At 40.5% G+C, this 17,323-nt stretch overlaps 1 protein-coding gene across 3 annotated transcripts in view; it reads right to left on the bottom strand.

Annotated features, from left to right (window-relative positions):
• Positions 1 to 17,323, bottom strand: part of pnut (septin 7-like protein pnut) — a 244,743-nt gene that overhangs the window by 154,326 nt on the left and 73,094 nt on the right. Inside the window, exon 1 of one of the 3 annotated variants that reach the window (XM_083139392.1) lies at positions 12,804 to 12,869. The exons of the other annotated variants lie outside the window; for them this stretch is intronic. Within the exon in view, the coding sequence (XP_082995518.1) occupies positions 12,804 to 12,854 (51 nt within the window). The 5' untranslated portion in view covers positions 12,855 to 12,869. Of the gene's footprint in view, positions 1 to 12,803; positions 12,870 to 17,323 lie in introns of those variants that run through there. 3 annotated transcript variants of the gene reach the window in all.

Below are 17,323 nucleotides of genomic sequence, written 5' to 3'. Positions count from 1 at the left end.
GGGTCTCCCGCATGGCACTTAGACGCCCTAACGACTAGACCACGGCGGCTATATCTAAGCACATACTTTAACGAAAATTAGTATAAATTTTAGATTGACCCCGGTAAGAAAGAACCGCCGCTTGGTGTTCATGTGCGCAACACGTTCAACAAGTTGTAGCGTGTCTGGAATAAAGTCGCCGCTTTTTAAACGAACGGTAACTGTGGCTTGCTTCAAATACTAGAATTTCCATGTATTGCAATTCGAAATACACAGTGTCCAAATATTATTCACTCCATAAATGTTGTCCAAGAAAAACTTTCTATGCAAGTGGAGTGGAGGTCGTTAGTATAACATGAAGAACATCTGAAAAAAAATATTCCATGTATTTGGCAACACTCGGTACCATCATGCATTGCTGTAAAACAATAGAAATGGCGGCGGTGCAGGAAAAGGCAATGTGTGTGTGTTGTGGGAAACAAAATCTCCTGTAACTGTTCAGCCTTAGATTTGATTATGTGGGGTTACGTGAAGGACAACGTCTACAGCAAGAAAGTTACGGCCTTGGTGAAATTGAAGTCCAGGATCGAGGAGGCTGAGGCATCAATCACCGTGGATATGATCCGCAACACGTGCAGTTAATTCGCCAATAGCCTTGATATTGTGAAAGCCACTCAGGGCGTCAATGTATGTTTATTAATAATGACAAGTATGTTCACTAAAAAAATATTTGAGTCCATGAATGTAATTCCATGTCTGTTGATCCCGAGAAACTTTTTACAGTAAAGATATTTTGATGTTATCGGGTGAATAATTTATGAACACCCTGTATAATTGTCGCTCTTCAAAAATAAACATGTGTGTCTACGGTACAGAGGCATTGTCGATAAACGTTTCTAGAAAAAGTAAATTATACAAACAGAAGCACGTCGTCTACAATTTTAGATCATCTCCACGTGCTTCAATTGGCCGGAGCAACTGGTGCGCTTGCCTGCGGAGAGCGACGATCATGGATCATCCATAAGGGAAATAATTTCCAGCTCAATGTGCCATGACGTCTGTGTAGGATGCTTGATATACACGGCTCATTCGCACCCATCCTTGGACCGCATCTTCTGCTTTGCTATAAATACAAGGCGGGTCATTGCACTGCAACCTAACAAGAACAGCGGCCAGGTCTGTCAGATGCGGCAGTCGTGAGTTCAATGACAGCTTTGGCTTTGATTTCTTCCCTTCAAAGCGATCTGCGACAGTGCAGTGCTTCATTCTCCTCCTTTTCTTAAGACAGCAAGCTTGCTATGACGCAGGAGAACTGTTCATACGGAAATAAATCCCTCTTCTAGAGTTTAGGCTCACAATTCTTACCTCGTGTCTTTCTTATGTTCAAGGTAGTGGCGGCGGGGGCAAGGTGCCAAAACAGGAGAGTGGGGAGGGCAAATACAGTTTACTTTTCCTCGTAGATAAGGTTTAGCATAGTGCGGGGGCAAATCGCCGCCACTGGTCACGGTATACTCGTACGGTACGAAGTAGCACACTTTTAATTATGGCAGAGTTGTTAGCACAGCGCTCTACGACGCCAGGGGTGCTGGGTTCGAATCCAGGCCTGGGCATTGATGTCTTGTGTGTCCCTTCATGAATTTCTTCACCCAAAGTATCATTACTTATTCTCATTCTCGAGATAAAACTGTCAGAAAAGTGACGCCAAATAACAAATTGACATCAAATTAAGCTCAGACTCGTCCTGTGTTGTCTCCACACTTTACATGGTCTACACTTAGAACGTAGACAACCGTTGTCGTTACGTGTAGACGCACACCGCTGGTCTTAAGAGGTCCTGGGTTCGGTTCGCAATGGACAAACACTTCAGTAGTTCAGGTTGGCTTTCCTCTGTATAAAACAGACATTGACTAGCGACAGATCCATAACTAGATATCGGAAAGATGAACCTGAAATCGGACAACCGTTCTTGACAACACTGTTAAAGGTCCAGGAACCCATAAATTCTAATGGCTTCAATTAGTTCCTCTGCTGGACCGGAATCTTTTTTTCTTGCTCAATTTAAATTCGGTCCAAGTTGCGTATTGTATCATTGAAAAATGGTTCCTGGGCCGTATTTAAATTGATCCGGAAAAATGGTTCCTGGACTGAATTAAAATACTTTACAGTTAAAAAGCTTATTTACGGTCCAGAACCCATTTACGCTTGCTGGTTTTGTCCTGGACCGGAATTGAATTTATTTAAAATTCCAGGACCTTTAACAACACTGCTTGTCAAGTATGTGCAGCAATTAAATAGTAGGAAAAGAAAGTCACCTATCCTTAAATAGTATGCAATTTGATATATCTGAATTTGGGTTGTCTGCCTCTAGGAGAACATAACGCATGCAAGTACTTTCTTCGCAGAGTGTACCTTATGAATTCTCAGCTGGCAAATGTTACGAGCTGGCCTTTAACATTCATCAGTACTACAATCACTTGTTGATGACGGTGATTTGCTACCTTATGGGTATGTTACACGAAGGCTATTTGCTCTTTCACACACGAGGGCAACTACATATGACTCCACATGTGCGTGCATATGCTTTGAACTCTTCCACGCATGTCTCACAAAAATCAGACAAGAGACAACAGAACGAACATGCAATATGTTACACACAAGGTACATTTATATGAAACTAGCTGATTACCCGGCGTTGCCGGGTTTTTATTTATCCCAATCTTCTATTAGACAGGAAAATAATGAATTCTAACTATAGCGTAAAATATAAAAAAATTTAAATGTGATCGTGAATGTCACCAATTAGCTTAGCGACTCCGAAAATTATGGATTCCACACTAATATCGGCCGCTATCGCAACACAAAGTCATATCAGCCTGAATGTTAGACAACCCGCGAAACACTATCGTTATGCGGGATTGCATAGTCACGGATGTCTGTTTGTGCGGAATTTAATATCGGTCGTTTTGGATTATTTTTACATGTCACCCCTTCCCACCCAACCCCTAGGGGTGCCAGGGCTGTCTTACCCCCAAAGTAACCTTTCTAGATTGCAAGTGATACATGTACCAAGCTTGGTTGAAATCGCTCCAGGCGTTCGAGAGTTATGCCGGAACAAACATACATACACACCCACATACATCCATTTTTATACATATATAGATAGATAGATATATTACAAATCCATCACATACATTTCATGTATTGTACTGCTGTTATTTTTAAGTTCTTTTCTGCCTCATTAGGCTAATCGCAATGATAAATATGAATGATGGTTGCATGAAATTGATAACAATGACGATGCCAGGACTCGAACCTGGGTCCATTGCGAGTCCACTGAAAGCGCCCAGATACTTATACTATTCACAATTTTTCGAGAAAGAAATGTATTTATGGAAAGTTTCGAAACCAACGTCATTCTGGCTTTTAGTAAAAGCTTTCATCAAGCTTTCAACTGTATTGAAATTGATGAGCGGGAAAGAACACCCATGCAAAGGCAAAAGCTGCCAACTGAGACACAAATATATGTTGGTCTTTTTGTTTTAAAAAAAATCATAAATTTGTAACATTTTTAAAAGAAAAAATATACATGCAAGAACTGGACGTAATCTTATCGAAGTACATATATGGCTATAAATTGTTCAATAGGTTATGCGGATCATGGGCGGATCCAGAATATTTTTCTAGTAGGCGAACAGAAGATGCTCCCCCCGCCCCCAATACGGGCTAAGAAAGCCACGAATCTACGATAGGCTACGAAATGTGATCTTAAAACATTTAATTTATTAATTAATACCAGACGGGATTAAAGTTAATTCTTGCACTGGAGGGGGCTCTCAAAAGAAAGCCCAACTGGTAACAGCATATATTACTATGAAATACATTCTAACATATGGCCATCTATACCATATTGGTCAAGTAACAGTGCAAAAATGTATATATTTGCATGTTTTATTAATCTGATTTCATGATACACGTGATACAGAAAACACACAAACATTGAAAAACACTGTACTAGTTATCTTTTTGAAAAGAAAAAAAAGTAACTGAAATTTGCGTAACCGAACTCGAAATATTTATTTTCAAAATTCAGTCTTCGGGTGAAAATTTTTAGGCGTCATGGCGACCAGGAACCCTGTATTTTCTACCCCTCGTTGTAATCATTTTTCATATTTGGTCATCCATTTTGAGAGGGACACGTGCCCTGTGCCCCTCCCGCTAAATCCGCAAATGGTACCGATTCAATATTTACGATGAGCACGTGAAAAGGGCTATAGTAAAGCCGTGTAGTTGGCAGCACCATCGAATGGAAGTGCAAGGCTAGGCCAGACGATATCCAGAAAGGGAATGGAAAGGGAGGGAGGAATCTACATAAAGCAAACTGGCAGGTTATTTTCTTTTTAGAGGAAAACTCGTAGAGTACAAGATCGAGCGTACACACTCGTACGCAGATTGATTTTGAACCAATCGTACTTTCACTAACGCATATCACCTTACCGATACACATATTGTTTACTAAAGTTAAAGTTACCCGTGCATGCACCGGGCCATTTAGAGGGTAGAGCCCCACACATTCTCGATCTCGGCCATTTTGGAGGTGATGTGATCAGCACCATCTTCCGGCCGCCTTTACCCTCCAGGTACCCACTCATTTGAGGCTGGGTGAGCTCAGAACAGCTTTATGCGGGGACAAGGTCGGTAACAAATCCGAACTTAGATCACCCACCCCGGGAATCGAACCGGGGTATCCCGCGTAGTAGTCGGACACCATAGCGACTAGACCACTGCGTGCACATTATTTACTAACTGAGCAAAGTGTGTTTTCACAAAGTCGGCAGCGTTGGCGACAGTGGTATGCAAGCATGCCGTTTGAATCAATATTAATTCGCCCATCTTCTCCACATATAACACATTAAAACACATTAAGAAAATCGGCGTTCCTACATCCGCAGACACTTCGACACGTGACACACGCTGTACACCCCTCCTCGGTGGTGACAACGACGCAGAACAGCGTAGCAGGGTTAGCGCAGGGAAGACAGGCACAACGCAAGTGCAACAAAACCTGGCTACTTCCTTCAACAAGAGCGTACACAATGCGGCTAGAACAATGACAGCGAAAGTACTTACAGAAGCAGCACATGGCGTTGCCCACATTCTGCATGCTCAAGGTCCTCGCTTCGAATCTTGGCGGCGACGAAATCGATACAGACGTGCCAGACGGGAGGGGGAGAGGCCGCAAACCGACGCTTCACACTACATTCTCGAGCCTCGGATAACGAGAAAGCGAGGTGCCGATCCGAACACCGTGCCGTTTCCTCGCGAGCGGACGGAAGGAAAATCCATCGCCGCCTCGTGGTGCGTTCCGGCGAGAGACACCAAACGTAAGCTCCGCGAAATATCGAACGAATGGCTTCCGAACACGCAACTTCCCGTGGCGTGTTTGATGGAGGAGAACCTGTGGCTCGATAGCAACGTATCCACCAAGAAGCAGAATTTCATCAACAGGGAGGGGGGGGGGTCGCATTTATTTACGTAAACAAGCCATTCAGAGGCAAAATTAAGACCACCAATTTATGCGCCATACTCAAGTGCCTATAACTAAGCGGGGATTTATATGATATAGTAAAGGGTAACACTCTCAACATGTGGGGTTTATTTCTTAGCAGATGTTATTTTTTAGCTGTAGTTCAGTCGTTATGGCGTCTGATTACCATGCGAGAGACCCGGGTTCGATCCTCGACGGGAGAGAACCGGGATTTTCCCCACCTTCTCAAGCAGCTCCAGCGCATAAAGTGGATACCTGGAGGAAACTCTGGGGTAAAAGCGGCAAGAGGCGTGGTGCTGGTCACATCACTCCCGCCTTCGGCCGTGATCAAGAAAGTGTGGAGCGGTGTATGTCTTGAGCAAGTCCCTTTACAACCATGCACTTTTGACATTTCTCATTAAATTCGAGTGCAATGCGTTCCCCATATTTAGGTTTTACAAAATCACAGAATTGGAAACACTACTTATTGAAGTGCCTGTAGCATAATTTGCTTTACTGGCAAAGAATAGCGTTAGAATTAACAATTCGTAACATAAACCCATCGTTGTACAAAATGGGGCTATTTAGTAATAAAATTAAAGTCATAACATAGCAGCTGTTGTATAAAATCAATTCTTTTTAGAGAGGTTCGCATTACATTCGCCAGCAGTACTAGTCTCAAGGTTTTGAATATTGGAGTGCGTCTTAGATTCGAGTAAATACGGTGCAAGAAGAGGAATTGTGTCGGGAAAACCCGAGAACACTTGTTCGAACGGAATAAAAAATTTAAACTTTGACTTGCCCAGTTGACAAATTCATTCCTCTATTCCTGAATGATGACCAGGCTCTTCATATTCCTGACCCAGAGAATATTTTTCGCTATCTCTGATATACCAGCTTCGAAATGGTTTCGAGATTAAAGTCTTGGTAAGTCGCAAACCCAGGTTCGGGTCCTGGCAGAGTCTGCACTCACAAGAAAATAAATACGTATGCAAAATTAACGTAGGCGTTACAGTCTCCTACTACTGCACACTATATTTATTTAACGGATTCCTAATCCGCTTGGGATGTTGAATGGGAAAGCGTCCAGCTACTAGCGCCACGAGCGGTTAATCCTGTAACTACGACAAAAAGCAGTGACTTGGAACTTCGACACACCGTCGGCAGATGGCAACTCCTGCAAAGGCGGCCATGAGACGGTCTCCAAAATCATCTAGCAAAAGCGAAAGCAAAATCGATACACAAAAAATATGCTCTTAATGAAAATCCCAGGTCAAAGCATGCGACTTAAAAGTGGTTCAAGGCAACAAAGGCCCCCATCCCTTTGGAAACGTCAAGTGAGTCGGAAAATATTAATCCTTTGCCTGGTATAGGACAGGTTCGCAACTTCAACAAAGTAGATTTATTTAGTTAGGCTTGGTTTTGTAGGTCAACAAACACAATTGGTTTAGGCAAACAAGTGGACTAAACTGCAGGTAATTTACAGAGAAAGCATTTGTTCCGTAAGTGCGCAAGAAACGTTAAGTTCTTAGCAGGAAAATTATATCCTTAAATGGTATGTAACCATCTATGTCTGCAGTGTAATTCGGGTAGCCTTGCTTTAAGGATGCAGGGTGTCTTTGGATGAATTTCACTGAGACAGAAAATATAACACTAGGGCCGAGCCGCTATCCATACCGATACCAATGCATAAAAAAAGTAACACTTATATGTTGTTCAAAATACTGATTAACATTAGTGGGGCTTTTATTCCACTTCAATTAATTTACCAGTGTTTACCTTTAACATTAAAAAAATACATCATAATATTAACATACCTGTTATATAATCACAAAATACAGATTTTCCACATATATTGGTGCAAAACCAATGGAAACCTTGAATTTTTCGTAACTTTAAGGATAAATGGACTCAAGCACCTTACAATATTTTCATGTAAGTTGCTCTTGCTTGTCATGTAAAGGGTGGTGCAAAAGTCATCATCCTATTTGAACTGACCTTTATTTTGACACCTTGTTGTTTATATCAGTAGTGTTTTGTCATTTAAATAGAAGATTCTCATGAAATGTATTGTGTGCGAAAATGAATAGGTATACCCCACAAGAACGTGGAAAAATCGTGACAATTTTGCGTGACACTTTTCCGGGCAGAGTAATATGTATCCCATTTTGATGATTTGCCATGGCCGGCCAGGTCTCCCGATTTAACCGCTCCAGATTTTTTCCTTTGGGCATATGAAGTCATTGGTTTACGTGAATAAGCCAGAGACGTTCCAGCATCTAAAGGACAATATTCAGCATGGAATTGAAAACATTTCCCCGCAGATTTCCAACACCATGGAAAACCAATAAAGAGAGACAAAATTTGAATCAATTGGAATGATGTTCATTTATTGGATGTTATCTTTAAAAATTAAGGACATAAAACTTACAAGTATCAATAAAAAAAAACTACTTTGTTTAATTTAAAACTCAAGCTATAGGCTAAGAAAATCAGGTGATGACTTTTGCGCCACCTTTTGTTACACGGAGTGTAACGTGTCCACATAATTAACCGATTACACACCTTCACATCCCGTATGCACACAACTACAAATAAAAAACACACTTCATTCACACCGCAACGGCTTTACAATGTAATAGTATTATACATGCACAATGAGACACGTGAGACCCATATTAAATTGTAGGGGTGAGTGGAATGTCTCCATGCGTGTCCCTCCCTAAGTACCTGTGGGGATCACTCAGCCTCTATCATCAATCAGCTCTGAGCGAAAGCAAAGGCGATCGCAGCATAATTCCGACCACAGCACCTGTGTAACCGAGATCGAGAATGGGTGGCACCACAGGCCTAGGTGCCTTCACAGTATGGTTAGACACCTTTATTTTCTCCTTCTATTCTTACAATGCATGCACGGACAGTGTAGAAATGTGTTATTTTTTGACACTATTATTGTTGTTGAAAAAATAACATGCTGATCTTTTAATTCTGAGAGTCCAACCAAAAGAGGCTGAAAAATAAAGTCAAGATTTGGACTACCTTAGAGTTCAAATGACGAAGAACCAAAGAATGGACGGTGTAAGATTCACTTCCAGACACGAAAGACAAGAAATAAAAACTCAGTAATTGCAACATTATGTGGTTACTCGCCGTTTAATTTTTGCATTTAGTCTCGTAAAAAAAAAATAATTCTCGTTGTGGTGCTTGGTTCCGTAAAATTCCTGCCATTAGCATGAATATTCACTAAAATTCCATTAAAAAATCCACTTTCCAATGTAGTTTAAAATTTAAATAAGCCGCCGCTGCCAATTTTAGCTTTATCACCTACACGGAGAACTTTGTGGTAAGCACATTTACATAGCAGCAGTACGTTGTCTCCCCAGGATGCGAACACAGCCACTCTTGATACGGTTTCAAAAGGATTTTGCTCTTGATTGTGTTTAAATACAGTTGAATGAAGCCTGTGTCAGCAAGATCATTGATTGCGGGGTAAAATGGGGGGGGGGGGCGAGACTGCTTTTAAAGGTTCCCTCTATGGATAAGTAACTTTCAAGTAACAGTTATGTTTGTATTTGTCACTTCTCGCTCTGTACTCTTATGAACCACTGCGGCCGTCAAGTTATAGTCTGGGGAACGCATCCCGATGCTTCATTGTTCGTATGTTCCATTTTCGTCCACGAGCGGGGAGTTCTATGAGAGCATCTGGCAAATTGTCACAATGTGACAGAAACCAATTGATTGATAACCAACTGTCCAGTCTTCTTAAACCGGAAGGTTTATGGCTGCAGCAACACAAGCTTTCCATCTGTCCCTATCCTGGGAAAGATCAATCCAATCCTTACCGATTTCCTTCAGGTCCATCTCAACGCTATCCCTCCATATTCGTCTTGGCCTTCCTACAGGTCTCTTATCATCAGGTTTTCCAACAAGAATCCTGTAAACTCTTCTTTCCTATCCACGTGCCACATGGCCTGCCCACCTAAGTCTTCTTGATTTACTTATTCTAATAATATCTCGACATGAATACAAATTATGTAGTTCTAAATTATGTAACCTTCTCCTCCACTCACCTGTTCCCTCATCCCTTTTAGGTTCAAATATTTTTCTAAGGATTTTATTTTCAAATACCGTTGATATCTGTTCCTCTTTTAATGTAAGGGGTCAAGTTTCACATCCATATAATACTACAGGCAAAATTACTGTTTTGTATATTTTAACTTAGTTTCTTAAATATTATACAAGAAGATAAAAGTTTATGGAGAGAAAAGAAACGCACATTTCCTGAATTAAGTCTGCTTTCTATTTCCTCTTTAATACCATTTTCATTTGTTAGTACTACCACAGGTGGTACTACTCCTAAGTACTTCAATTTGGAAACTGATCGAAACGAGTTGTTAAGTCATTTGAATGATTGAAATTAAAATTGTGGGTGCGTCAATACTTAGGCCATTTGCCCCGTCACTTTGTACGGGCTCCAAACCTTTATATTTCTTTCAGGACTACCATATCCTTACCTAGTTAAAAGTGGAGACTGTTAAGGGGCAGTCAGCACATATATGGACAAAACACAGCTCTCCGGAGGATTATACTGGCGGGAGGTCCGAGCGCCAGAGCCTCGTTGGCCTGCAAGACTGCAGTTACCGAGGTGTGCTGCGTGGAAGTGAGGTTGACATTTGGATGCCTTCTCAAAGGGGTACGTACCCCTTACACCCCGACAGAAGCAAATTGTTTGTCCTCTGTATTGTTGAATTCGCCTCTGAATAATGCAACTATGTATATACGTTAGTTTTATCGTTTCAGTTTTACTTCAGAGCAGTATAACAGTATTTCGTGGAAGAACGTGTGTGACATTCAGGTTAACAGTGGGACACAGAGTTTTGGTTTTTGCAAAGTGGTCATGGAAGTCAGTTATGTTATCATTCAGCCACTACTGCCGATTTCTTAAACTTTTCGTTTCAGATTACCCACATGGACCAGAATTTTTCTATGCTTATTATTAGATACATATCAGGTGACACACCGGAAGAGTGAGTATTGTCTGGCGACCGTGATTTAAAAAGATCTGGGGCAGCGATTTATCCACACCCCCAAAATGGTTCCCAATTATGGTCATTTTGGTACTAAATTTACACTTAGCCCCCTAAAAACGATCTCACTACCTCCTCAGAGGGGGAATTCTAGATAAATCTCTACTCTGTGGTGCTCATAATTCCAGATGTTGCAGCTATGAGCTACCTCACGGAGATTATCTGCTAAATCAACAGATGGCTTGGATGAAATAAATCCTTACCTATGTTTTAGATATATACTGTATGTCTGCACCCATTTAAAATTAAAATAAGCATTCTATAGTCGGTGCCTATACTATACACTACAATGTCGCATTAAATGCATTAAAATATATGACCTGTGCATTTCCAGTGTCCGAATTATGTTAAAGCGCTCCGATTACTCGAGCTAGTACTGCAAGAACCCGTACCGAATTCCCATCGACCTTATTTGCCAGCATGAAATACTGCGATCGCAATTGACGTAATTGATTGAAAACATCTGCACCGGACAGACAGCAAAATGGATAGCCTGTTCGAAGGACAGGCATCACTGCTGGAGCGAATGAAACAAAAATACCGCGCACTTCATGCAGGGGCCTGATTGAAGATCAATCAAGCATCAAGTTTTCATCGAATAATGAAAATTAAAACCCTATTTCGATTAGCGGGTGATCTGTTCGCATGGGCTTTATCATTAGTAATTATTTTTAAATGTTCTTGTGGTGGATTGGTAATTTTAACAATCGCAAGTAACCATTACTAACAATTAGGCTATTGCGAAGTATCTTGCTATTGTTCGTGTGCTTGTTCCCTTACAATCTGTGGATTTGCAAATTTGATTACTTTACGTGATTTTTTTTTACCTTTCTAGGTTACTCAGAAATAAACCCTATTTGTTAGCATAAACAAAAACGTTTCTTTGGGATAATAAAAATAAAAGTTTTATTTAAATAGGCGACAAATTATTGTTCACCAGTGCACTTACCTTTAAAGTTAGCAAGAAATTTGGTTCAAATTATTAAAGACTGCCAAATTTTTTATTTGGGTTACCAAAAATCTTAACCAAACGTCTTAATTCAGAGAAATAGTTTTCTGTGTATCGAGACGAATACTTCTGGCTCTTGAATCAAACTACCAACAATTTAAATGAATGGCTAAACCTTTTGGTAACCATGAACAAAAATTTTGGTAGCCTATAGTAAAGTCGGTAATTTTGACAAAATTTTTATAGTAACTAAATAAATGCGCACGATTATTAAAATAATTTGCTTCTGGCCTGTTTAAACAAACATTTGCTTACCAGAAATTATTTGGGCCTTCCCGATGGCGAGGAGTAACGTCGTCGCCTTGTAATGAAGAGGTTCTGGGTTCGATAACCGGTGGACGCACATAGTGGTTAGGATCCCTCTGCAGGTCCAGTTCCGGTAAGCCTTTCTGCGCATAAAGCGGACTTAGATCGAAACTCAAAGAGAAACTGCTTTCTGTTTGATATTCCAAAAAACTATTCTCTGTGTGGAATTGTGGCTAATGAGATGAAATAACAAAACACAATGGAGCATTCTCAAGCCTTACTCGGAATTCGAATCTACGACCCATTGCTCCGTGGCGATAACCACTCCGCCAAGGAGACTGGTGGAGTAATTATATCCATTCTGAACTGATTGGATTTTTAAGTCCACTTCATTCACAGAAAGGCTAATCGGGACTGGACCTACAGTTTAAAGTGAGATCGCAGACCTCGGGTGTGAGACTACATCATCCAGAGTGGATTTTCCAATCCTTCGACAAAAAATGTGAAAAAATCAGGATTTCTCGCCGTAAAATTACCCAACAGACTAAAATCTCTCCAAAATATAGAGCAAAAATTAGAATCGTGTCATAAGATTCAGGCAAAAATTTAGACCCTCGCCAAAAGACGGTTTCGCCAAAAGACGGTTTAGAACAGGAAAAACCACACTACTCCAAACCACTGTGCCACGGCCCTCCACTGGGCATCGAACCCGGGACCCTTGATTACAAGGCGACAACGTTACCACGCCATCGGGGAGGCCCATTCTCAACTGAGACAAACATAAGTGCAATTTACACAAAGTGCAATAGGGCTCGGAAAAAAAAATTAAAATTATACTTACAACCCCGTCCCGAGTGTCCGTTGAACGTCGATATCCCGTTCGCAACTTGCATGGTTCGAAAAATGCGAACTTAAAAAACAAAAAACAAAGATTCCCTAGCTCGGCAACTGAACTCACCACGCACTGCAGGTTATCAAAGTCCAACTGGATAAGAGATTTTCTTCTCATCGGAGCGACTTCGGAATCAGTTCTCCTGGAACACGCGCGATCCGCTCGCATGCATATTCAAAATACGAATATTTACCATCGAAATCCCGTGAACAGTTACAACACTTTCTCTCTCACTTACAGGAGAAACCTTACGCTCTCCGCATACCTACTGAAAATATGCGCGCTCGCCGACCACTGGTGATGCCAACCGCGGCCAATGATACTGTTTCCTTCCTTCTGACGTAAATTGCCACGGAAACTTTGTTACGCATGCATAATACCGAGGGAAGAGGACTTATTTTAAATACAAATGCGGCACACACGCTTATAACATAAAGGGAAGCGTTATCGTCGTAGTAAAACTTGGCATTCTGAATGCATTATGGTAATGAGCTCCATGTATGCAGAAATGCGGAATTATTTAACAAATGACGAGTATACATCAATCTTACATCATGCCCTGCTATGAAGTTTCTACCATTTGTTACTCGAAACGTGAGCGCATACAGTTACTCAAACTCTCATCTTCGTTACACGACTACATTTGAATGAATTAGCAGTGTATTTAAAACTTCCAGGCTCTTTTTTTCCCATTGACGTGTGGTTCTCGTTCATTTTGGGTAAAACAAATTCCTTGACTTTTCCAGGCAATTTTCAAGACCATTCCGTGGTGCTTTATCATGTGACTAACAAAGTTTTATGCGTCACACTGTACCTGACATTCAAGTCAACCAAATTTCTTCAGTCTTTTAAAAATGACCAAACGTAACCAAATTTCTCATAAAAAAAAAAGTGGAATTTATTTTAAATTATCATCATCAAATCCTGTGAACTATAACAAAAACGAACTTTCGCACGTTTTTAAATATATTTTCAAAATTCCCTGATTTTTCAAGGTGCGAACCTTCACACTATCACATTATAGCCTCATAGGTCCGAAGACTAGCACATGGGCAATAACAGGACTGAGTGATAATTTTGTGGATCAAAGAAGAATACGAAACGAAGAAGGAAATACTGGATGAAACAATCGACGTGATCGGAAAGAATAAAATAACTTGACCAGAACAACACACTGGTCCCGAATTCGATCCTTGAACCACTGGGTAAACTGTACGGCCAGTCCCGATCAGCCTATATGAGAATAAAATTGACTCAAGCAAACTTTCCTAAAATATTTCACTTGGCATTCCTCTCCAACTCATTTCGTTCTCGTCTCAAAATAAGCGAGATAAAAATGTTTCAAAATACAGTTATTAGAACAAACTAAAACACTAAGTTATTTTACATTAAACAACACGTATAGGCTAACCAATCTTCAAGAAAATGATTTAGACAAAATTATCACATGCCTTTCATTCTAATATACCAAAATATTGAAAGAGATAAGAAACTGAAATTGTAATTCTCGGTCTCGTATCCATCTCGTCCTCGGTATCGCCTTCAATATTAAAAAAAACTAACCTTGAGAATTAAAACAAAACATTAAAAAAAAACACCAGGCGAAAGTAAACAAACAGCGCAACCGCCCAAAGAAACTAAATTGGGTTCAGAGCAACTGCTCTGAGAGACAAGAGCATGACCTCGTGACAGCTGCCATCACTGGACAGCTGGAAGGTCAGATTCCATCTCTCAGAACTCTCCGTAAACAGACGACGACTTGGTATTTCACCGCAACATAACAGTCTGACGTCACACACAAACATCACACATGCAAAAAGCTAAGAGCATCCACATGGGACATGCTCTTCCATGTGTTAACACCAGGCCACCTCTTTTCACTAGTTACTGAAACATCCTAACCAGGTTACAGGCACTACTGATTTTTCACGTAAATATATGTACAATACTTAGGCAATATGTTCCGTGCGTTTGATGACAAAATTTCGACCTGCTAGTGTTGCCAGCTACAGATACATGTCCCAAAAATGGTACATTTTCACTCAAGCCGTAAAATCGCCAGTCATAAATCCATCAAATGCTGCAAATGGCAGATTGTCATGTCATCAGTCATCAGACGTCTAATTATGACTCTCCGATAATTTCTTACATAGTTTTCTCACTCAAAAGTGCATTCCTGGAAAAATTTAATGCTGCCTTCCGCCAGTTATTAATTTATTTAATTTCCTGAATAGAATAAATTGATAATATTAAGCATTGAAAAATATCTCAATGGATGAGGCTTTATAATGCAGAAAACTCGTAAATATCGTGATATAAATTTTGGGTTGCGCGACTTTTGAAACACTCTGTATATCGATGATATAAACATTTAATAGTAAAATGTAAAACAAAGTACCCCAATAACGAGATAAATTCGTCGTGTGAGAACCAGAGGGACGTAAATCAAATATATCAAATTTACAGAAGAGAAAATACGCTTAGAATTCCTTCTAGAGCATTGACGTGAATTTTCGTGTAGTTTTCTTTCGCTATTGTCTAGATATTCTCAATAGTTTCGTGATTACTTAAGTCTATTAAACTATTGAAAAATCTAGACAACAGTGAAAGAAAACTACACGAAAATTCACGTCAATGCTCTAGAAGGAATTCTAAGCTAATGTAATTTTTCATATTTTAAAATAGCGGAGAGAAAAATTTGAAAAAAATCGTCCATTCCCATGCCAAAGGTCCAGCCGAGCCGTTTGGAATAACCGAAAAATAGTTTCCGGCAACTAAACATAGGCGTAAAGCAAACTATTGATCACCAGAACCGAAATATTTTAATAACCGTGCACATTTGTTTAGTTAAAAAAAAAAAAAGTCAAAATTACCAAACTGGCAAAGGTTACCAAAATGCTTGTTTATGGTTACTTAGCCAAACATGTTTTGTTAATTCAAAGAAATCAGTTATTTTCTGTGTAACCCCAGTATACAAGTAAAGGGTGAAGATTAGGGAGGAGTTGAGCGGTATTTAAAGAGTAGGATGCTCGATTCAAAAGCCAGAAATATCTGTTTTTATGCACAAAAACTTACTTGTTGAATCAGCAAAACACGTTTGGTTAAGGGTTTTGGTACCCAGAAAAAAAAATGGTTGCCTTTACTAAATTTGGTCCAACTTACAAGGTTCACTGCAAAGATATGTGAAATTTATCGCCTATTTAAACAAATATCTGACTACCAAAAACTGTTTGGTAATTCCTAATAAACTTCTCTCTCTATGTACTGTTTCTTCTGAGAACTTCAACCCACATTAGCTCCTCCAAGATGGATGTTACGCTTTTATGCCCCGTTCCTGACAGTTATCAGGCCTGATGGACAAAAAAAATCCTTGTGTTACTACAACGACAAAAAAGAATGGGTTGGAAACACCTTATCAGCTCCTTCAGAGCATGCCACAAAGGCGGTAACGACAGGCATTTAGCAGACGTTGAATGGCCCTCTAACTAAATACCAGGCAGGGTTTGACTTGATGACACGTTGAAGAACGTTCCCATCGATTTCCAGAACACGCAATTCAGGTCTCGTTGTCAAATTCTCTCCGGCGACCAGGAGCGCTCTCTCCGACCACTCTCCTAATGAACCATTAACAAGCCATCACAGCGGACATTAACGTTACTGGAACTACATAGAGAGACTTTGAAATCAACTGATCACGCGGAGAAAGTTGGGACATCAACAGAGTTCATTGATTTTTCCTTTTCAGAAGAATAGTGCGACACTATCATAATTAATTCAACTCAAAGAATTGGGAACATTTTACTCCGGTTTACTCGATTTGCGACCAAAACTTACAATAATCCCGGGGTGGGCACTTCCAACTATGTCCCTGCATGGAGCGGGTCTGAGGTTCACCCAGCCTTCAATATATCTAAGAGCAACTCTGGGAGAGATCTAGGCGACCGAAGAGTGCTGCTGACCACATCACAAATGGCAGATTGTGAATCCCCTATGCCTTTACAGAACCTTGCAATGTGCAGAGGGTGTTTTTTTTTTTTAAATTTGCCTGTTTTGATGTCTTGCTACACTCTTGGATGTCAAAGAACATCATCTTTAGAAGCCTTTAACACTCGATTAGGTATGCATTACTAACTGAAAACACAGGCAAAAGGACCTGCGTGCCCTGTGCAACGTAATTGCGCGTGGAGGGGAGGGGTAGAGTGGAGCATGCTTCCTTATGGCCCAAGTTGAACAAATGGAGGGGAATATGCGCGAAGGCTTTTGGCCGAAGGTTCTTTTGTTTGTGGTCGCTCTACAGTAAGTTACCACCGTTTTTGGCAGACACACAGTTGCATTTTTTTTCTTTACAGTGTACCAATTAAGGCTAAGGATGGTTTTATATTGTCCATCAACAAATTAAATAAATATTTGCTGAACTCGTGTATTCAAACTAGAATCTAAGGTACCGTTACAGCCACGAAAAAGTTGATCGCGCGATCTCCTTCTCCCTTCCCGAGAAAGAAAGAGAAGGTTCGCGTGAGGAACCGTCACTTTGGCTTACTGCAAGGGTCATGAAATAATGATTGTGAATGGCGCTCGCCGCCGAG

This window comes from Lepisma saccharinum, chromosome 17, assembly GCF_977018435.1.
Source record: "Lepisma saccharinum chromosome 17, izLepSacc3.1, whole genome shotgun sequence".
In the NCBI taxonomy this organism is placed as follows: domain Eukaryota; kingdom Metazoa; phylum Arthropoda; class Insecta; order Zygentoma; family Lepismatidae; genus Lepisma; species Lepisma saccharinum.
This window is presented reverse-complemented; position numbering and strand designations above follow the sequence as displayed.